The sequence below is a fragment of the Pagrus major genome, chromosome 5 (assembly GCF_040436345.1).
Source record: "Pagrus major chromosome 5, Pma_NU_1.0".
Taxonomy (NCBI): Eukaryota; Metazoa; Chordata; class Actinopteri; order Spariformes; family Sparidae; genus Pagrus; species Pagrus major.
Window position 1 is genome coordinate 31666035 of NC_133219.1, and position 18132 is coordinate 31684166.

General features: G+C 41.3%; 2 protein-coding genes across 2 annotated transcripts; both read left to right on the forward strand.

Moving 5' to 3' along the window:
* Positions 1-115: 115 nt before the first annotated feature.
* Positions 116-4875, forward strand: LOC140995692 (chondroitin sulfate N-acetylgalactosaminyltransferase 1-like). Its single transcript, XM_073465769.1, has 9 exons — positions 116-478; positions 570-670; positions 766-944; positions 1290-1506; positions 1846-1947; positions 2327-2508; positions 4005-4099; positions 4202-4283; positions 4592-4875. The coding sequence occupies exons 1-9, from the start codon at positions 116-118 to the stop codon at positions 4873-4875; spliced, it is 1605 nt and encodes a 534-aa protein (XP_073321870.1).
* A 6427-nt stretch (positions 4876-11302) lies between these two features.
* On the forward strand, positions 11303-17496 carry LOC140996775 (phospholipid phosphatase 1-like). Its single transcript, XM_073467259.1, has 7 exons — positions 11303-11430; positions 11619-11779; positions 15044-15195; positions 15284-15564; positions 15694-15751; positions 16034-16210; positions 16543-17496. The coding sequence occupies exons 1-7, from the start codon at positions 11405-11407 to the stop codon at positions 16666-16668; spliced, it is 981 nt and encodes a 326-aa protein (XP_073323360.1). The 5' UTR covers positions 11303-11404; the 3' UTR covers positions 16669-17496.
* The last annotated feature ends 636 nt before the right edge of the window (positions 17497-18132 follow it).

Consider the following 18132-nt stretch of genomic DNA (forward strand, 5'->3'; position numbering starts at 1 on the left):
TGTTTAGGAGCTATGGATTGCTCACATTTTTGTGGGTGCGTCTCCACGTGACAAAAGCACAGACATGATTTAAAGGCCTCAAGCTTTTAAGGATTTTTTACAAAGACAATCCACCATGTTTAAACGGTGGCTTCTAGCCCTGTTGGCTCGAGTGGGCCTCATTGTGTTGGGCCTCTGCTGCTGCCTGTCCCTGTTCTACCTCCTGGCCTGTAAACCGACCTCTCACACCAGCCAGCAGTCTCTGCTGTGGTCTGGAGGGACCACCAGCAAGGAGGGATACATGGCCTTGTTGCAGGAGAGGGAGGACTCTCACAAACATTACATCAACAGCCTGACGAAGCAGATAGCCCAGCTGAAGGAGGCTCTCCAGGACAGGACGCAACAGCTCCAGGAGTCCCTGGATAAAGCTAAAACTAAAGGGATTCTGCCTCAGGGTCTGGAGAGTCTGCACAAAACCTCGACACAGACTGACCTGAAGGTAGGAAAGATGCTGAATCCATGTGTGCTGATGAGATAAATGAAGTTTGACATTGTAGATGTAGAAGTAAATGTTACATCATGTCCTCCAGGAGTTCTTCCGCTCCCAGCTGAACCAGGCGGAGGTGAACTCAGGTGTAAAGCTGCCGAGCGAATATGCAGTGATTCCTTTTGACACGTTCACCCTGCGGAGGTGAGTGGGACAGCGGAGCCATCGAGGCCAGGTATAACTGTGTGACCTACTTCTGATGTCTCACGAGAGGGTTTTGTGCTGTGTCACTCACTCAGGGTGTACCAGCTGGAGACGGGGCTGACCAGGCACCCAGAGGAGAGGCCTGTGAGGAGAGACCACAGGGACGAGCTGATAGGCACAGTGGAAACAGCTCTGCACGTCCTGAACGGACCTCAGCAACACGCAGACAACATCAAGCGGAAAAGAACTTACTCCCCTGCAGATTTCATAGAAGGTGAGGAAGATCTCCGTTCATTCATTCATCTTCTGCAGATGTTTATCATCGTTGGCTGGCTGGAAAACGTTTGTCAATGCAAAGTGTCCAGTTTCTGGTTCCCAGCCTGGAAGCAACAACTCTTCAAGAGAAGCTTTGTCCTTTCTCCTCCTCTGCTGGTGCATCATTTATGTTGATTGGTCAGATTTGGCCGGTACCACATGACTAATTGATTAAAACGACTAATTGTTTCAGCTGTACTTGTATATGCTATTGGGTAGTTGATAGCAAAACATCCTATTTTATAATCCTTTTCCATCAATGTTTCAAATGCAAAATCTTTCCCCTGTTTTTTTTCTGCCACAGGGTTGACTCGTACAGAGCGGGACAGAGGAACCATCTATGAGCTGGTGTTTAAAGGCGACGGCCCGCGGGACTTCACTCAGCTCGTGCTCTTCAGGCCGTTCGGTCCCGTGTTGAAGGTGAAGAGCGAGAGTCTGGACACGCGCAGCGTCCTCATCAACATCATCGTACCTCTTTCCAAGAGGGCGGACGCATTCAGGCAGTTCATCAACAACTTCAGGTATCATTTGAAAAGTAAATTAACATGCTGGCAGCAGCTCGCAGGCTCTAAATGTGATTGTATCCTGACATTATTGATCTCAGTCTTATAGTAATTCATTTGGAAGTGCTGAGTGAATCCTTATCTTAATAGAGTGGTTGGTTGAAAGCCAATAAGACTCCTCACCACTTCAGAGAAAATGAGATTTTAAAGGCTGGTTTCACAGGTGTGAATGTAATTGTTGTTCTTATCTGAGAAAATGCAATTTGTGGCTATCTCTGGAGAAAGCAGTATAGAGGTAGTTTTAACATGTGTTTATTTGTATAATGACTCCTTCTGTGTTTTTTTTTTTTGGTTCAGAGAAGTTTGCATCCAGCAGGACGGCCGGGTTCATCTCACCGTGGTCTACTTTGGTCGAGATCAGATAGACCAGGTGAAAGCCATACTGGACCAAACCACCAGGTAAATGTAGCATATTTACGGTTTAATCATCAGCCAAGGTCCCATTACAAGTAAAATGCCACTTTTAAACAAAATCCACCAACAATATCTTCCTCTGATCTAGGACAGCCCAGTGCAGGTGCAATCACTGACAGCCTAAAGTCCGTGTTAACGCAGAAAACACTGCTTCTCAAGTGCCTTAAACACCTTGTCAGTAGTCCCGCCTTTAACTTTGTGACTTCGTGACATCACACTATGTCACCATGTTACACATTTGCATGATACGTATGCCTAAATTCACAGTAAGGCTAACATGAGGCATTGACATTTCAGATTAAAACACTCAGAAGCTTCAGAGTACCTGTCTGATGAAACAGTCCTCCTGTCTTCTTTCCCTCAGAGAGACCCGGTTCAGGAGCTTCACTCTGATCCAGATGAATGAGGAGTTTTCTCGTGGGCGGGGCTTGGACGTGGGGGCCAGGGCGTGGAGGCGGAGCCAGAACGTGCTGCTCTTCTTCTGTGATGTCGACATCCACTTCACCGCTGACTTCTTGACCTCCTGTCGTCTCAACGCGGAGCCTGGTGAGAGATTGCTTCAATTGAAGCTTTATGAAACATTTACACAGGAGCTTTTTTAACATCATGCAACATTTATACCACAGAGAGGGTGATCCAGCCTGATTCATAATACAACCTGTTTCTACTGGAGTTGTAACAAAAATGTATACTGCTTTTTTACATCATATTGCATTTATATGTTCTATTTGTGTCATATTGTCTGTGCTATCTGTTTCATTGAATTAATTAAAGGCCCTGTACACACATGTTTTCAATTGTTCTGGCTGCTCAGGTTGATGTTGGTAGTCCATGTACAGTGCCGGTATTTAGCCACTGAAATGGAGTGGTTTCCTTTCCATTTAAATTTGGCAAACAAAACTGCACATGCTGCTATGATGACCTCAATCAACGGCTACTTTTACAACAGCAGCTGTTTGAGTATCAACTGATAGAGATTCAACGTCACACCTGCCGCCTGCACCCCGTCTCAATAGCCACGGCCAAATGGAGAGCAGCCACTCCACATTAATCCTCGCTCCATTCATTCATTCCGCTGAACTGCATCTATGAGCATTAGCAACATGCAACAGATGTCTCCTCCATTCTCAGAGAAATTTGGGGAATGGCTTCAAGGAGATAACGTGATTGTACCTCTGCCCCTCAAATGCCAAGGGATGGGATTAGATAAATGATGTGGTCATGTAGGACTCTGAAGTTTTGACTTGGCTCTATGTCGGCTTTGAGATCGCCTCTCAAAATAGCTAATTATGCTACTGTAAGTTATCTGAAGGTTATGACATCATTTTTCTAAAAAGTCTGAGAAAAGGGAAGATATTGGTCACATACTGCTAACTCTGGGAGAGGGATCCCTAATCTGTTAGTCTTCTTGAGGTTTCCTCCATTTTTCCCCATTAAAGGATGTCCTATGTGCACAAATTGTAAAACCTCTTGAGGCAAATTTTTGATTTGTGGTATTGGGCTATATAAATAAAATCCACTTACCTAATTCTCGCTCGTATAAGTGAAAGGAACCACCGGAAGTCGCAGCCATAATTCACACAAGTATCATGTGGCCAACCAGGAACAAGGTGGAGAAGAGTGTTGAAGGTTCACAGATCATAAAAAGGAACAAGATGTGAAAAACACTTGTGCTAACCTCATAATCAAAATCATAATCTATGAGTTTCTGCTGATTTTGTCCTCATCGTGATCAATAAGTTTCCACACCTGTGGTTTTTATGTCCAGCACAGTAATGTGAGTTTCTGTTGAGTGCAGTCATTCATTTCTCTGTTCAGGTCTGGTGTTTATGTTGCTTTCAACAAACTACCCTCTTCTTATTCTTTTCACTCCGGTCAAACGTCTGCTCTTGCTGCCGGTATTAAAAGGATAACATTAGCGATTTACACCGCCTGTGTTGTTGTTATTACAGGCTGCACTTGTAGGAAATGAGACACATTATTGAGTTTATGTGACTGACTGTTTTAACTATATTTTTTCTGTAACTATTTTTTCTCTCAAGGTAAGAAAGTGTACTATCCAGTGCTCTTCAGCCAGTACAACCCAGCTATCATCTACCATAATCACACACTTCTACCCTCTCTTCAACAACAACTGGTAGGTAAAAAACAAACAATAGAGTTAAATTTACTTGAATGAATCAGAGCTAATGTTGTCAGGATATATAACACTCATGTCCGGCTGCTGTTTTTGTTGCAGGTGATGAGGAAGGAAACCGGATTCTGGAGAGACTTCGGGTTTGGCATGACATGCCAGTACAGGTCTGATTTCATGAACATAGGTAATGGAAAAGGCTTGTGTCATTCCTAATTCCATGTTTTCAAAGACGTAATACAATTTAATATTACTGTCAAGGGTCCGTTTCACAATATGAACGTATGGATGTAGCAATAAATACATGAAGTACATGATTCTGTGGATTTTTATATGAAACTTGCACTGTTTTTCTGTGTCTTTACTGATTGTCTAAAACCTTTAAGTCCTCAAATCTTATGGACACAAAATCCTCTTAAATATACAACTAAATTGAACTTGTATGCATCTTCTGATTCTCACTACATATGTCCAAACTTCTCTACTTCCTCCCAGGGGGTTTTGACCGTAACATCAAAGGTTGGGGGTTGGAGGACGTGCACCTGTACAGGAAGTACCTCCACAGTAAGCTGATGGTGATTCGCTCTCCGTCTCGTGGCCTTTTCCACCTGTGGCACGAGAAGAACTGCGCAGACGAGCTCCCTCCAGACAAGTACAAGATGTGCATGCAGACCAAAGCCATGAGCGAAGCCTCGCACGGACAGCTGGGGGAGCTGTTCTTCCAGCGAGAGATTGAGCTGCATTTGAACTCCCAGATGCAGAGGAAAGGAGAAACATAATGAGAACAGTTGAGCTGGGGCTGGAGATGAGATATAAAGGACTTTGGTGATGTGATAGGTTACTATGTTCATGATAATTTATGTTCTCCATGTGGACACAAAACTGACATCAAAACCAATAATGACTGATATTTCAATAAAAGAATGAACTGTGTGATCTACTCGTCCATTTCTTTCCACAGAAAAGTTACAGAAGTCCAAAAATACCCTTAATGTTTGTGTGGTTTGATGTGGTTTACTCATGGCAGGCGTTCACAAACTTTTCCTGTCATGCAGCAAAAATCCCCTTGCACATACATATTTCTCAACTGGGCAACTAGTAACAACAGGTCGTATTTTATTGAATTTCCATTATCAGTAACTTGAATTCCATGTGGATGAGCATCGCCAGGTTCACACTGAGGACACTTCCCAAATAAATCTGATTCATAGACATACTTTTTGACTCATAGCAGAATGCTGTAATGCATTACAACTTATTTCTTTTTCTCCTCATGTCAATAAGTTACTGTCGTAAAGGAACAGCTCTCCCAAAAATGATAATTCAGTCATTATCTACACATCCTCATGCCACAAAACATTTATGGAGCTTCACAGCAAAACAGCGTTGCAGAATTTACACCCTGGTCCAATGAACTCCTATGGGAAGCAGTGCCACTCCAGCTCAGAAACATAAATAAACCACTTGCAAGTTATCCAAACATTAAACTAGCTCAGCTTTTGTGTCTTCCAATTGATCAAATAATTCTGTTTTTGTAAAAGATGACAAAATTGAAAATGTGAAGGAATGATGTAGTCATGCCTCTCAGTTCCTCAGCAGTAAAATATCGTCAAAACATTACGCGTCTGCTTCCCTCCCACATCATTTCCAAAGGTTTCATCCACTGTATGTTTGAGAATTGCCAAGAGAAAACTGTATGAATGACTATTTGATGTAGGTTCATTTTCCCCACAGCCTTGTGTGGCATTGTAAGTAAAAATGAATTATATTTGCCGTAAAAAGTTCCTTTTTTAACCCTCTTGCATTACACCATGCTGAACTACATCACTCTAATACACAAAAAATTCTCTCAGCTGAAATAAAAGTAATTTTTCTGTTTGCTGTGACTATTACATCCTTTCTTCTGAAATTGCTCAAAAAGCGCTCTGAGAAATCACAGTAACTGAATTTGAAATAAAAAGTAGAGGGTGTTGAAAATTGAGAACACTAATAATTGATATTATAATAATATATAATAATTATTTACAATATAACCCATGAAATGTTGATGTAATCTAGAAGAGGTGGATCTTCCCTTTAAGATCCTCTCATGTCTTTAGACCTTAAATAGTGATGGAAACCTGTGCATTGTAACATTGTACAAAAATGCCCAAACAAATGTGCACACATTTGTTTTGATCTGTACTGTTTTGTGTATTTAACTCATGAGTAAAGTTCACCTCTTGAAACTGTGAGGGTTTAACAGATTGATGTCTTAGAAACATAAGATACCTTTGATATATCACCCTCTCAAACTAAAGGCTTTTTTGTTTTGAGGCCATTTGGACACATAAATAATTAGTCTGAGAGAACTCACAAAACACATCATTTTAGATGTCTGATGTTGCCGTTTATTGAATTCAACGGCAAACCAGTCAAGTTGTAAAAAATAGTGATGGGTAGGCTGCGTAGGAAGGCAGTCTGGACCACTCAGAGGGCTGTCATCTTCTGGTAATGGCCGACTCACTGGGCCTTCAGATAATCTTCAGGGTCTGGAAACAGGAGGTGTGCTGAGAGTAGTTCAGGGTGTTCAGTGGACTGCTGTGGTGCGAGGACATCCTGGGATGATTGGCTGGTCCACGTCCACTCACAGGAGCCTCAGGAAGAGTCCTGCGCTGTGAAAACAAAAGCAAGTCACAATTGTTTTTCTAACATCACAGTTCCTCCTTTAGGTTAACAGACATCATGATGTTGACCACATTTCTCCCGCAGACTCAACCATCTCTAAATAAACCAACTTTAACGTCTACTGCCAGAAAGTTTTTGTCTCCATCTTTTACAATGACGATTATGAGCGAGAGATGATTATAAATATCAACATGTAAGCTTCAGATTATAACCACTTTATGTCACCTTCGCTGCTTTTGAAGTCTTAGTCTCCAGCTCATCATGTGGTCAGCCATCCTTCTCATCTGGTCGGGAGAACGAACTTCTTCTTTGTCATCAAGGAAACTGCTGGAAACTTTTTTCACATCTCTGAAAAAAAAGAAAAGAAAAAAAGTGAGTAGGATAAAAACTCATTGGAGCTTATATTAATCTTTTCTCCCACATGCTGTGATGTTTGAATGGATCACCATTAATTGCAGGTTTGTTGTATTTTATTCTCTGGCTGTCAGGTGTCAGAGGAGCAGTAACATGGGACCATGCCTGGATCAGGGGATGCAGGGTATCATCCTGCAGCTGGAACTGGAAGGAAAATTCTTCACTTGCACATCTACTTACCATCCCACCTGCCTGCCTTCCTGCCTGCCAGCCAAACAGCGTATACCTTACCTGCTTAAATACCCTGTGCCTAACAAGCCTAACTCTGACGTGATCTACCTACCTGTTTACTTACTGATCTTACCGAGCTAAGAAAGTGACAGGTTGAAATCGAACCCAGGCTGCTGCTGAGGACTCTGCTTCAGTATATGGGCCGCCCACACAAACCAGGTGAGCAAATGCTCCTTTTTGCTCCGGACGGTGAAGGATCTGACTCTTTAGAGTTACTTACCTCCATAATGTTTTGCTCACATCTCCTCTTCTGAGAAGCCGAGGGTGCCCAAAGAACAAATGGGGGGGGCGGGTAATGTACTCATCTTCCTCACACTCACCTTCCTTATCTAAAGACAGCACAGGGTAGTACTCACCTTCCAAATACTCGCCAAAAACTCACCTTCCTCATACGAAGACAGATTGAGGTTGCTGAGGTACAGCATCTGAATACTAGCAAGAAGAGGAGAAAACAGACGAGAAGGAACAGGGAATGGGGGAGAGGAGATGTCCTCACCTTCCTCATCTGAAGACATCAGGTAGAAATCACCTTCTGAAAACTCACCGTCAAGCTCACTTTCCTCATCCGAAGACAGCACGGGGTAGTACTCACCTTCCAAATACGAAGACAGATTGAGGTCGCTGAGGTACAGCATCTGAATACTAGCAAGAAGAAGAGAAGTAAGATGAGAAGGAACAGGGGATGGGGGAGAGGAGATGTCTTCACCTTCCTCATACTCAACTTCCTCATCTGAAGACATCAGGTAGAATTCACCTTCTGAATACTCACTATCAAGCTCACTTACCTCACCCTTGTCATCTGGGGACCAATACATACCTTCTCCTGATGGGCCCGATCACCTCCAGGATCACAGTACCTGTATCACAGTTACAGTCATATTGCAATTATTAGGTGTTTCAAAAACATGAATAATGTTTTCCTAATAAATTATGAGCATCGTGACCAGCAAGGCTTCTCTGAAATAAGCACACAATAATCTTTTGCTTCTGTTCACACTGACAGTAACTCATACATGTTTTTGTCTCTCGTTTTATGAGCTGCAAATAACAGGGACATTTAGACAGCGACATCCCTGGACTGTCACACACTGATTAATCTACTAAGTTATCCACGCAGAGGGAGCGGCCATGTTTGTTTACACCTGCACGTCCTGCACGTTCTGACGTCAGGGCTCCTAATAATTCCACCGTCTCCATGGAGCTCAAGAAAAAAAATTAAGATTTTGGGGCATTTTTCGTAAAATGGCCCAGTCGCCATCTTTTTTTGGACAAATGTTGACCCCAAATTTGCAAAAAGTGACCCACTCAAACAAAAATAACGGTTTTCAAATTACTACATAATTGTTACTGCAGCTGTCCCATGAAATTTCATGTATTCTTAATGAAAAATGACGATTTTACACAGAGAAAACGTCGAGTAAACATCAACCGAGTGGTTTTCAATCTGTCATAATTGATTTTTGACCTGAGAGAGGATGAATTTAAATATTTGGAAGTGAATAAACGTGAATATGAAAGTTTTCCTACCTCCATCCTGGCAGTCTGGCTCAAGGGCAGCTCCAAGCAGCAGGTGGTCCTCCAAGGTGGGTCCAGCCAGCCAACGAGGAGCCATTTTTCAGCAGCAGTTCACTTTTCCAGTAATTATCCTCTCGTCCGGTAATCCAAAAGATGTTTGTCTCTCTCTCCAACAATGCAGCTATTCAGCGTTCAGATGTTTGCAGTAACGTCAGACCACTGGTGCCAAACTCATGTGCAAAAAAAAGGGGAGATTGGAAGGATTGGCAGAGTTTATATAGGCCTCCGGTCTGACGTCAGACGCATGCACGTGCGTGTGAACAAAGTCATGACATACATGATCAGACTGGTGTCAACATACAGTGTTAGCTTACAGTGGCTCCTTCTCTGAGTAAGGGCTCACACACAGACATATGCATCATCTCAGAGAACATCTGTCAATCAGCTCCAGGTGTTTGTACCTGTGTGAGTTTAATCTGTATGCTTCTATTTACTTCTACTGAGTTTTGTAGTTCATACACATTTTACATGATAGCTTCCTCTGCTGACTAAAATATTTTTTAAAAATCAAAGTGTGATCAAATAAAAAAATATCTAGTATTGTTAAAGATTACCCAACAGTATACACTAACATAATAAGTATGATCAATATCTATCTATCTATCTATCTATCTATCTATCTATCTATCTATCTATCTATCTATCTATCTATCTATCTATCGATGATATAATCTCTGCAGTGCAGTGATGAGAAGACAGTAAAACTCTCCTTCTATAAATAGTGAGACTGATTTAACCTGATTACCTCTGGAGATGAACACAGTGGAGGGAGGAGCAGCTCTGCATCGGCCGAGGGCTGTCGTAGAGTCAACACAGGCACGCGATAGGCCCGAAACTCCCATTACCACTTCCCTGTCTCGTGTTGCATTCAAGTGCACCTCGGAAATCCCATGCAAGACTTTTCCAGTGGCAAGAAAGAATGTCACAAACACACATCACTCTGTTTGCTCGGGTCAGGATGACTTTAATCACAGGGAGTCAGACGATACACAGTAATCGATGTAACATTAGCTCATTTCTAGACATTTAACCATTAGAGAACAAAGAATAAATGTATTGATCTGTTAGAACACTGAATATTGTCTATTGATAAAAAAAAAATCGACAGCATGGCTGAGCCCCCGCTACCTCCCACTCTCTGTGCAATATGTGTGAGTGTGCAACATGTAAGAACAAAACTTTATTAAACTGAAACTGTAAAGTACACCCTGTACACCCCAAGATGGAGCAGGACCCACCCTAAAGAATAGTTTCACAAACACACTAGTGTCTTAAAACAAACAGGTTTTACTCGCTGTGATGATTCCTCCTGTTCATACTGGCCTTTCAAAGGTCCCCTCCTAATGCACTTTGACTGTAAGTGCACAAGTAAGTCACATAAACTTATGAAGACGTTAGTGTGTAGTCAGGACTGAAGACTTTGCCTCCCATCACTGACAGTGAAAGTGCTTCAGGATGGGACCTCTGCTCAGCGTTTACAGCAAGCTAAACCGGTTTCACTGTTCATATCGGCACCTAATGTTTTAAGACACACAGAAAACAGTCAACCAACCCTTTGAGCGCCTTAATTTTAGGTGATATCGTGATTTAGTGTTCACTATTGCCAAATTAAATATCCCTGGGGTTTGGACTGTTGGTTATAAACAAGTACTTTGAAATCACTCCATGGCCTCACTCCAGATCACATCAATGACCTCCATAATTGTCCAAACAGATCACTGTGTTCTGACCACTGTCTCACATAATACAGCCTATAGTGATGCTGCATTTATTTTATATATTATCTCCCCAGACCTTTCAACTCATATTTTACCACACCCTTGTTAATCATCTGGTGATTATACATTTCATTTGTTATCTAATTTAAAAATAAACTGTGCTTTTGTTTTTAAGGTTCCCTCTTTTTGTGTTACTTCATCTTTTTTGAAGACATAGTATGGCAGGTGTATATATGTATATATTTTGTTTGTTTATATTTTTACCATTCTTGTATCGGCTTCATATTGTTTGTTATTGAGAGTTTTTGTGACTTTACCCAATATCCTAAATTTCCCTTGTGGACTAAAACATCTATCTAATATCAGATACTTTAAGACTTTTATTCAAGTATTACTTGTATGTGTGACTTTCACATTTACCAATCTAATATTTTAACATATTTTATTCTAACACTTCTGTACTTTTACTTGAATGCAGGAATCTCCCTTGTAGTCTACAAATACTTCTCTCTCCACCCACTCAATGACATAACCCTTAGTTTTCCAGCTACTTTCACCGCGTCGCTCATTTTTCCGAGCTGCACATGAAGGCGGCGTTAATCGCAACGAGGTATAGGCGCGCTGGTGTCTGTCCCTCAGCTGTGATGTCTCCTGTGAGGACAGGACAGGACGGTATTATGAGCAGAAGAGATCCCGCTGTGTTATGATGGTTTGTGAGCAGCTGAACGGGTGAGAGGCTCTTCACGTGTGTGCTGGTGGTGTTAGATTAGTGTTTTAGCCTTTTAGTTGAGTGTTTTTCCACTTAGAGTAGCTTCTGTTTGACCGTTTTTGGAAACCCCTAGTTTTTTTTTTTAAGCTCTCAGGAGTTTCCACGCAGGACAATGACACTGGTGTGTTTTAATTTTGTGCTGGGATAGCGAGACATGTGCGGCAGATAGGCTGCGTCTGGTCTCGCCTCAAAGCAGCCGGGACCACCGGACATTTTTCACACAGACGGACACCAGAGGACGGAGACGCAATATGTTTGACGCTTCAGGGATCCCTCTGTTCGCCCTGGACATAACCTGTCTTATCCTGGGTATGTAAATCTCATCCACCCCCGCCCTGTCCCGTCCTGTCCTATCTGTTAAACCAACCTTTTCATCAGGTTTGTTTATTTATCAAGACTTGCAGCTCTTTTTAAAGTGACTCCCAGAAATTACAGCACTGCTCCTGCTGCAGAGACATACTGTATTATACAAAGGAGATGTTTAAGCAAATCCACTCACATGTTTTGCATACACGTCATATAAATACACATGGGAAGGCTTGAGGTTTAGGGAAGCAGGCAGGAAGATGGAAAAAAAAAAGGCAGAAAAAGTCCAACCCTGTGTGTGTGTTGCTTTTTCCAAGCAAAGCTGTATTTTTAGCTCAGTGTTTGGAGTGTAATCACAGCACAGAGACAAGCTGCTGGACCACTGAGTGTGACTGACAATGCTGCAGTGATACTGCAATAAAAAATTTATTTAAGAAACCTTTGTACAGTCAGGGGAACACCCAGAGAGTTCAGTCTGATAGCTGCTGTATTTGATAAGGACAGAGAGGCTTGGACGCACACACACACACACACACACACACACACACACACACACACACACACACACACACACACACACACACACAGCTCCAGAGATGTTTCCCTCTGATTAATCTGCGCTCACTCCCTCTGCTTAGTCAGTGTCTTGTGGTTGTCCGTGCTGCTGACTGTGCACCAGTCCCCTCGTTAAGTGTTGGCAGCAACAATCCAAACAGGAAAATTTCATTTTTATTTCCAGTCCAAACAGGACGTCACCGTACAAACAGAGGTGGAGGAAATATTCAGATCCTATTCATCAATAAAAGCAGAAATACTCAAGCAAACTTTTACTTGCATAGCTTTAAAACTGTACACATAGTTTAAAAAGTACATACTATTATAAATCTATTTCAAATGTGCATTGTGCAACTTTTTTACAGGCCTATGAAAAGAGACAGAGCTCTTGATACAAGGAAACATGACTTTAATGTTTACTGTAAAGGTGCTCATTCCCAACTCATCAGAAACTGACGCTTTAGGATGGCGGCCGACCCGTCCTACAATTCCAGAGCGTCATTATTTGACAAGTCGGGAATGAGACTCAAAAATAACTTTTCTTACAAATAGCACTGTTAAAGCAATATGTTTACATCTATATGTGTAGAAATGTGAGAAAAGGGGTTGTTTATTTAGGTATGGCAGGGTGAGAACAAAAACAGCACATTGCCCATCTAGATGTCCTGTAGTTAAACAATAGAAAGTTAAAGAAAGTTACGTAGTGCCCCTTTAAGTATCAAAAGTTAAAGTACCCATTATGCTTAAAAATATTCCCCAGTGTGTGTTACATTTTTATTTATTATACTGTTAGATCAGCAGCATATTTTTTTTTTTAAATCTGACTTTACCTATCAACTGTTTTGTTGTTTAATCTATAACAATGTATGTAATAGGCTACATGTATATTAAGCATCGGTATCATTCACACTGTGGATGTTGGCGACATGTCCTCACCACCACACTGTGCTTAAAAACGCTCCCCTTATTACATTGTCTAAAATCACATATGTTAAAGATTCAAAGTGACGGCCCTGACGTGAAGTTAACTCTGTTATGGATACAGTACAAGTAATAAAAGAGCTCTCACATAAAAGTTGTGGAGTACAAAGTACGATATTTCTCTCTGAAATCTAAAGTACAGCTATAAAGTATCTAAAGTATCTAAAATGTTCACTCCAGTACTTGAAGAAATGTAGCAAACTTAACCACAGTGTCATTTCCTTGTTTCATAAAAGTAATAAATATTCCATCAGTATGTCTATTAAGTTTTCTGTACTTTTTATTTACTTATCAATTCATTAATATTTGTACCTTGAACTATGTCACACAACTCTTCTGGTCGTCCATAATACTCTCTGAGAGTGTTATCAGTTAATTGTCGACATGATTCAATCATCTATCTTATAAAGTTAAGTGTTTTTTTAAACACACCTTGATGTTAGACATTGAGTGGACGTCTCCGCCCTGATAAAGGACGTTGGACTTTGTGAAGTCCAGGGACAATGATGGATATAAATCCAGGACTTTATTATTCTTTCCCTGATATGTTAGACCTTTATAAATATATTAAAATGTTGTCAATAAATTCATCCAAAATAAGCCAAAACAAATCTTAGGGTTATATAAGTATTATTCTTATATCACCTTAGTTGTGTGTTATGTTTTATCTGTTGTCATGTTTTTTATTAGTCAAATACAAATCACTTTTCAAGTTTTCTGTGAAAATGTTTTCATTTCATTGTCCCATCTTATTAAGTTTACTGACTAAACTTGGTTTCATAAGCTAATGCCTTCATAGTTTTTGGTTTTATTATTACCATATCTGAACATGAGACTCATGATAATCTACTTTTTGGCAACAACTGCAACATAAAGGGGATTTAAAGCACTCATACAGAGAACGCACACAGCAAATATTCTCATAAAAACAGGTCTTTAATATCGCTATCCAGAACCTTCAATTACAGCAGAAAAGACAGAATTAATAAAAAGTGAAATGAATAAAAATAAGAAAAAGTCTTCCTCATCTTTTGAAGGGTTAACTGCCTGATCAGATCAGCCCAGTTTTAGTTTGCCCAGAGTTACAAAAGGCAGAAGTGTTGCAGTGTAATTTCCTTTGTGATCACTCATTACGCCAAAAAGCATCATCGGCAGTGATCGTAGCCTCTTTGGAAGAATGCCTGTTTTACAACACTGATTTCAGTTTAGCCAAAAGCCCTGTTTTTCGTCATCTCAGTTCAGTTTTGGAATAAAGGACGTGCAACCAAAGCAAGTCAAAGCATGTTTTATGTGGTTCTGCACAGGTAAACATCCTGATGAGTCTCTCCAGATACCTTCATTGTTCCCGTGTCTAGAATTAAACACGCCAGCAAGACTGTATAACTATAGTCTCCCTGCGTCCTCTGCTTGTTGTTGCGATATTGTTCTGTCGTAACTGAAGGCCTGAACTGTTTAATTCAGTTATTGAGTAACTTTGTGCTTTTGACGATGAGTTTATCTCGAGGCAAGGAAAAAGCCAACAGCTTCCAGCTTTTCTAGGAGGGGGAGACACTTTCTTGATTCCAACATAGCACGTTTCCTGTGACTCAGTCGTACGATATTGAGCATTGTGTAACGGTAGGAGTGGGTCATCAGTCTGAGTCACATCTGCTTGTGAATGTGATGTGCATGATATTACATGTGAGTGAGGTAAAATTAGGTCATTATCTGTCCTTTTCTTTTTTTGAACAGTTGGACTTCCATTTTTCATCCTTACACCTCAACACAAGCCTTTCCAACGGGGTTTCTTCTGCAACGATGAGTCCATCAGATACCCTCTCAAAGAGGACACCATATCATACCAGCTGCTGGGAGGAGTCATGATCCCCTTCACTCTGATCGTGGTGAGTCAGCGGTCGTCTTTTTGCATAAATTCTCCTGAATGTTGCGGAACAAAACAGGTTTCTTATTGTTTCATGTCCTCTGTTGCAGCTCATCTGTGGCGAGTGCCTTTCTGTTTACATGTCTCGCATCAGGAACCAGTCTTTGGGGACCAAGTACGCGGCGTGTGTCTACAAAGCTGTGGGGAGCTACGTGTTTGGAGCTGCTGCGAGCCAGTCTCTGACAGACATAGCCAAGTACTCCATCGGTCGCCTGCGCCCAAACTTCCTGGCTGTGTGCAATCCAGTCTGGGATCGCATCAACTGCAAAGCTGGTGGATACATCGAGAACTTCAGCTGCACTGGAGACAAGTTCCAGGTGGATGAGGCCAGGTAAACCCTTGAACGGGAATGAAATGAAACCCACAAGAGCTGCTTCTTTTTTTTGGAGGGGGAAAGGCCTTCATATGTCATGAACAGTGACTTGATTAAGCTGATGTATCTTTTGTGGATCTTTTGCAGACTGTCCTTCTACTCCGGCCATTCATCCTTCTCTATGTACTGCATGCTCTTCCTAGTAGTAAGTACTTATTTTCTACTTTAAAAACTATTTATCGCCTAAATGTGGCTGACATGTGAGCTCTAGAGATGTTAAAAACTATTTTAATCCTAATATGTAGCGTTAAGCATCTGCTTAAATGTTTGTACCTAGTTTCATAATCTAATGCAGTCGAGTTATTGTGTTATAAATGACATAACTCTGCAACAAAAGCATTAGCTGCAAACACCTGTGACCTACTGTGTGATATGCCTTGGTGTGATGTTAAAATTTTTATTCATTGTCTCCCTCTGACTACTGTAGCTGTACATTCAAGCCAGACTGAGGTCGGAGTGGACGAGGCTTTTGCGTCCCACCATCCAGTTCTTCCTGATTGCGACTGCTGTGTATGTGGGTCTGTCCCGGGTGTCCGACTACAAACATCACTGGAGCGATGTGCTCGCTGGCCTCCTGCAGGGGGGTTTAGTAGCTATTCTCACAGTAAGTCTTATCTAAACATCCACAAGGACAATGTGGTTAAACCCCTGAACATGTTATTTCCTTCCAAAAAGCTTTAAGCTTAGAAAAAACATCTCACATCACGCTTCCTAACATTATCAATTGCTTTAAATTCTGTTTTAGCTTGTTCAACTCTTTATTGAAGTTATTTTTCACAGTTAAATATTTAAAGCCATGACTTCGCCATTTAATCAAACGGAAATATTCATCATATTTGGTCCGTTCTCCACAAAAATGAAGTCTAGTTTAATAACGTCCATCTTCACAGCACACTTACAATAATAAAGTTTTGATTTTGTCGTGTTTTTCTGCAGGTTTTCTGTGTAGCCAATTTCTTTGAGCAACCAGTGGAGCCGGTGGTGACACAGGAGGAAGACGCCTCACACACCAGTTTACAGGAAAACCCTTCCAATGGAAACCACTATGGCAGCACTGACTGACTCCGAGGCCTCAAAGACAAAAGCTGTATCGGGGCCCTTATCCCTTTAAAACAGTCACAGAAGAGCTAAAACCCACACTGATCTGCAAGTTTTTGATATTAACTGCCAGCTGTTTCTGTGCATTTCTTCTTCGGAGTGTGCCCGCATGGAGCCATCGCTGCAGCCTGCAGGCTTTAGCTGCTGCCTTTGGTGTGGTCAGTAAACTTTGAATACAGGAAGAAAAGTGCACGGCAGGAGACAGTACTTGCACTTTAATGAGATATAAAGATTCAGAAGTTTCTGCTGAGATTTGGGTGAATAGTTTATTGTGGAATGACAAAACAAAATACAGCATGTTGGGTTTACGTTAGAAAAAAGTTGCATTTTTTCTTTTTTTTTTTTTTTTACAGTGTGAGCTTGTTGGAAATGTGGTTTCTAGTGTATGTTGGTCTGGTGTTGCCATCATGAATGAATGAAATTCCTTTTGCCCAGAATATAATGAGCGTCTGTGTGCGCACTGCAAGCAGGCTTGTAGGGAGTCTGCCACCTGTGAATAAGAAAACCTGGACTGTCCTTAAACTTAAAATGGAGACTGAACTGAGAAATAATATATTTCTTGTTAATTTTTTGCCTTAGACAGATTGCTGCTACCTGCTGTTTTGTATCTGGTGTAATTTCAGGAACGGCAAACACAATGCATCGATTTTTCTTTCTTTTTTTACAGTTTGTACGAAGGTCTTTGTGATTTTGTCCATGCAGAAGCTTCAAACTGTTTGTTTTATAGCAGTACTGCGGGAAGATGTGTGACAAATAAACAGAGCTCCATTTTGCTACTTTGTCCAAAAGGTGGAGAGTGATTCATGTGTGTTTTGTCTCTAGAAAAAATCAATGCAAATACAATGCAAATGAATGGATCATTGGACGTGATGCAGGTGCTGATTTTACACAACAGAATAGCTGATTTGTCTTTTTTTCCAGTGAGACTGCAGGCGTCAAGGAACAGAAACCATTAGTGGGATTCTGTAACCACATTGTCTCAGAAATGCAGACCTGAAACAAAGTGTTTTCAAATGAAACACATCTTTGGGTGTGTCATTCACTTTCTGTGTACATAGACCATATAAACCACGGCATGCAAATGTACCTCGTCTGATGTCAGTGGAAAAACATGTTTGTTTTTCATCCCGGTGGTATCATGGTTACCACCAGTCAGCACATTAACAGGCAGACTATCACGGTATGTTCTTGCTGTTTCTAGAGGGGAAGGAAGGTCGGTCTGTCTTCACCAAAGGAAAGTCCTTTAAGCAGACAGGTCCTGATCCTGGGCTGCAAATGTCCGAGTCGAGGATCTACTTTAGAGTTGAAATCCTCTTACAGTGATCGGGAGGCTAAAGAGAAGTTTAACGCAACGGGATGGCAACAAACAACACTCATCAATGTCAACTCAGGGGTACCAACCAGCTGTGGTCGTTTGGTCAGTCATGT

Bases quoted from the DNA above. Each gene is read 5' to 3' on its own strand.
- LOC140995692 (XM_073465769.1), top strand. From the start codon at position 116: ATGTTTAAACGGTGGCTTCTAGCCCTGTTGGCTCGAGTGGGCCTCATT. The intron at 945-1,289 runs GTGAGGAAGATC...TTTCTGCCACAG, and splicing joins CCCTGCAGATTTCATAGAAG to GGTTGACTCGTACAGAGCGG. The intron at 4,100-4,201 runs GTAGGTAAAAAA...TTTTTGTTGCAG, and splicing joins CCTCTCTTCAACAACAACTG to GTGATGAGGAAGGAAACCGG.
- LOC140996775 (XM_073467259.1), top strand. From the start codon at position 11,405: ATGATGGTTTGTGAGCAGCTGAACGG. The intron at 11,780-15,043 runs GTATGTAAATCT...TTTTTTGAACAG, and splicing joins CATAACCTGTCTTATCCTGG to TTGGACTTCCATTTTTCATC. The intron at 16,211-16,542 runs GTAAGTCTTATC...GTTTTTCTGCAG, and splicing joins GTTTAGTAGCTATTCTCACA to GTTTTCTGTGTAGCCAATTT.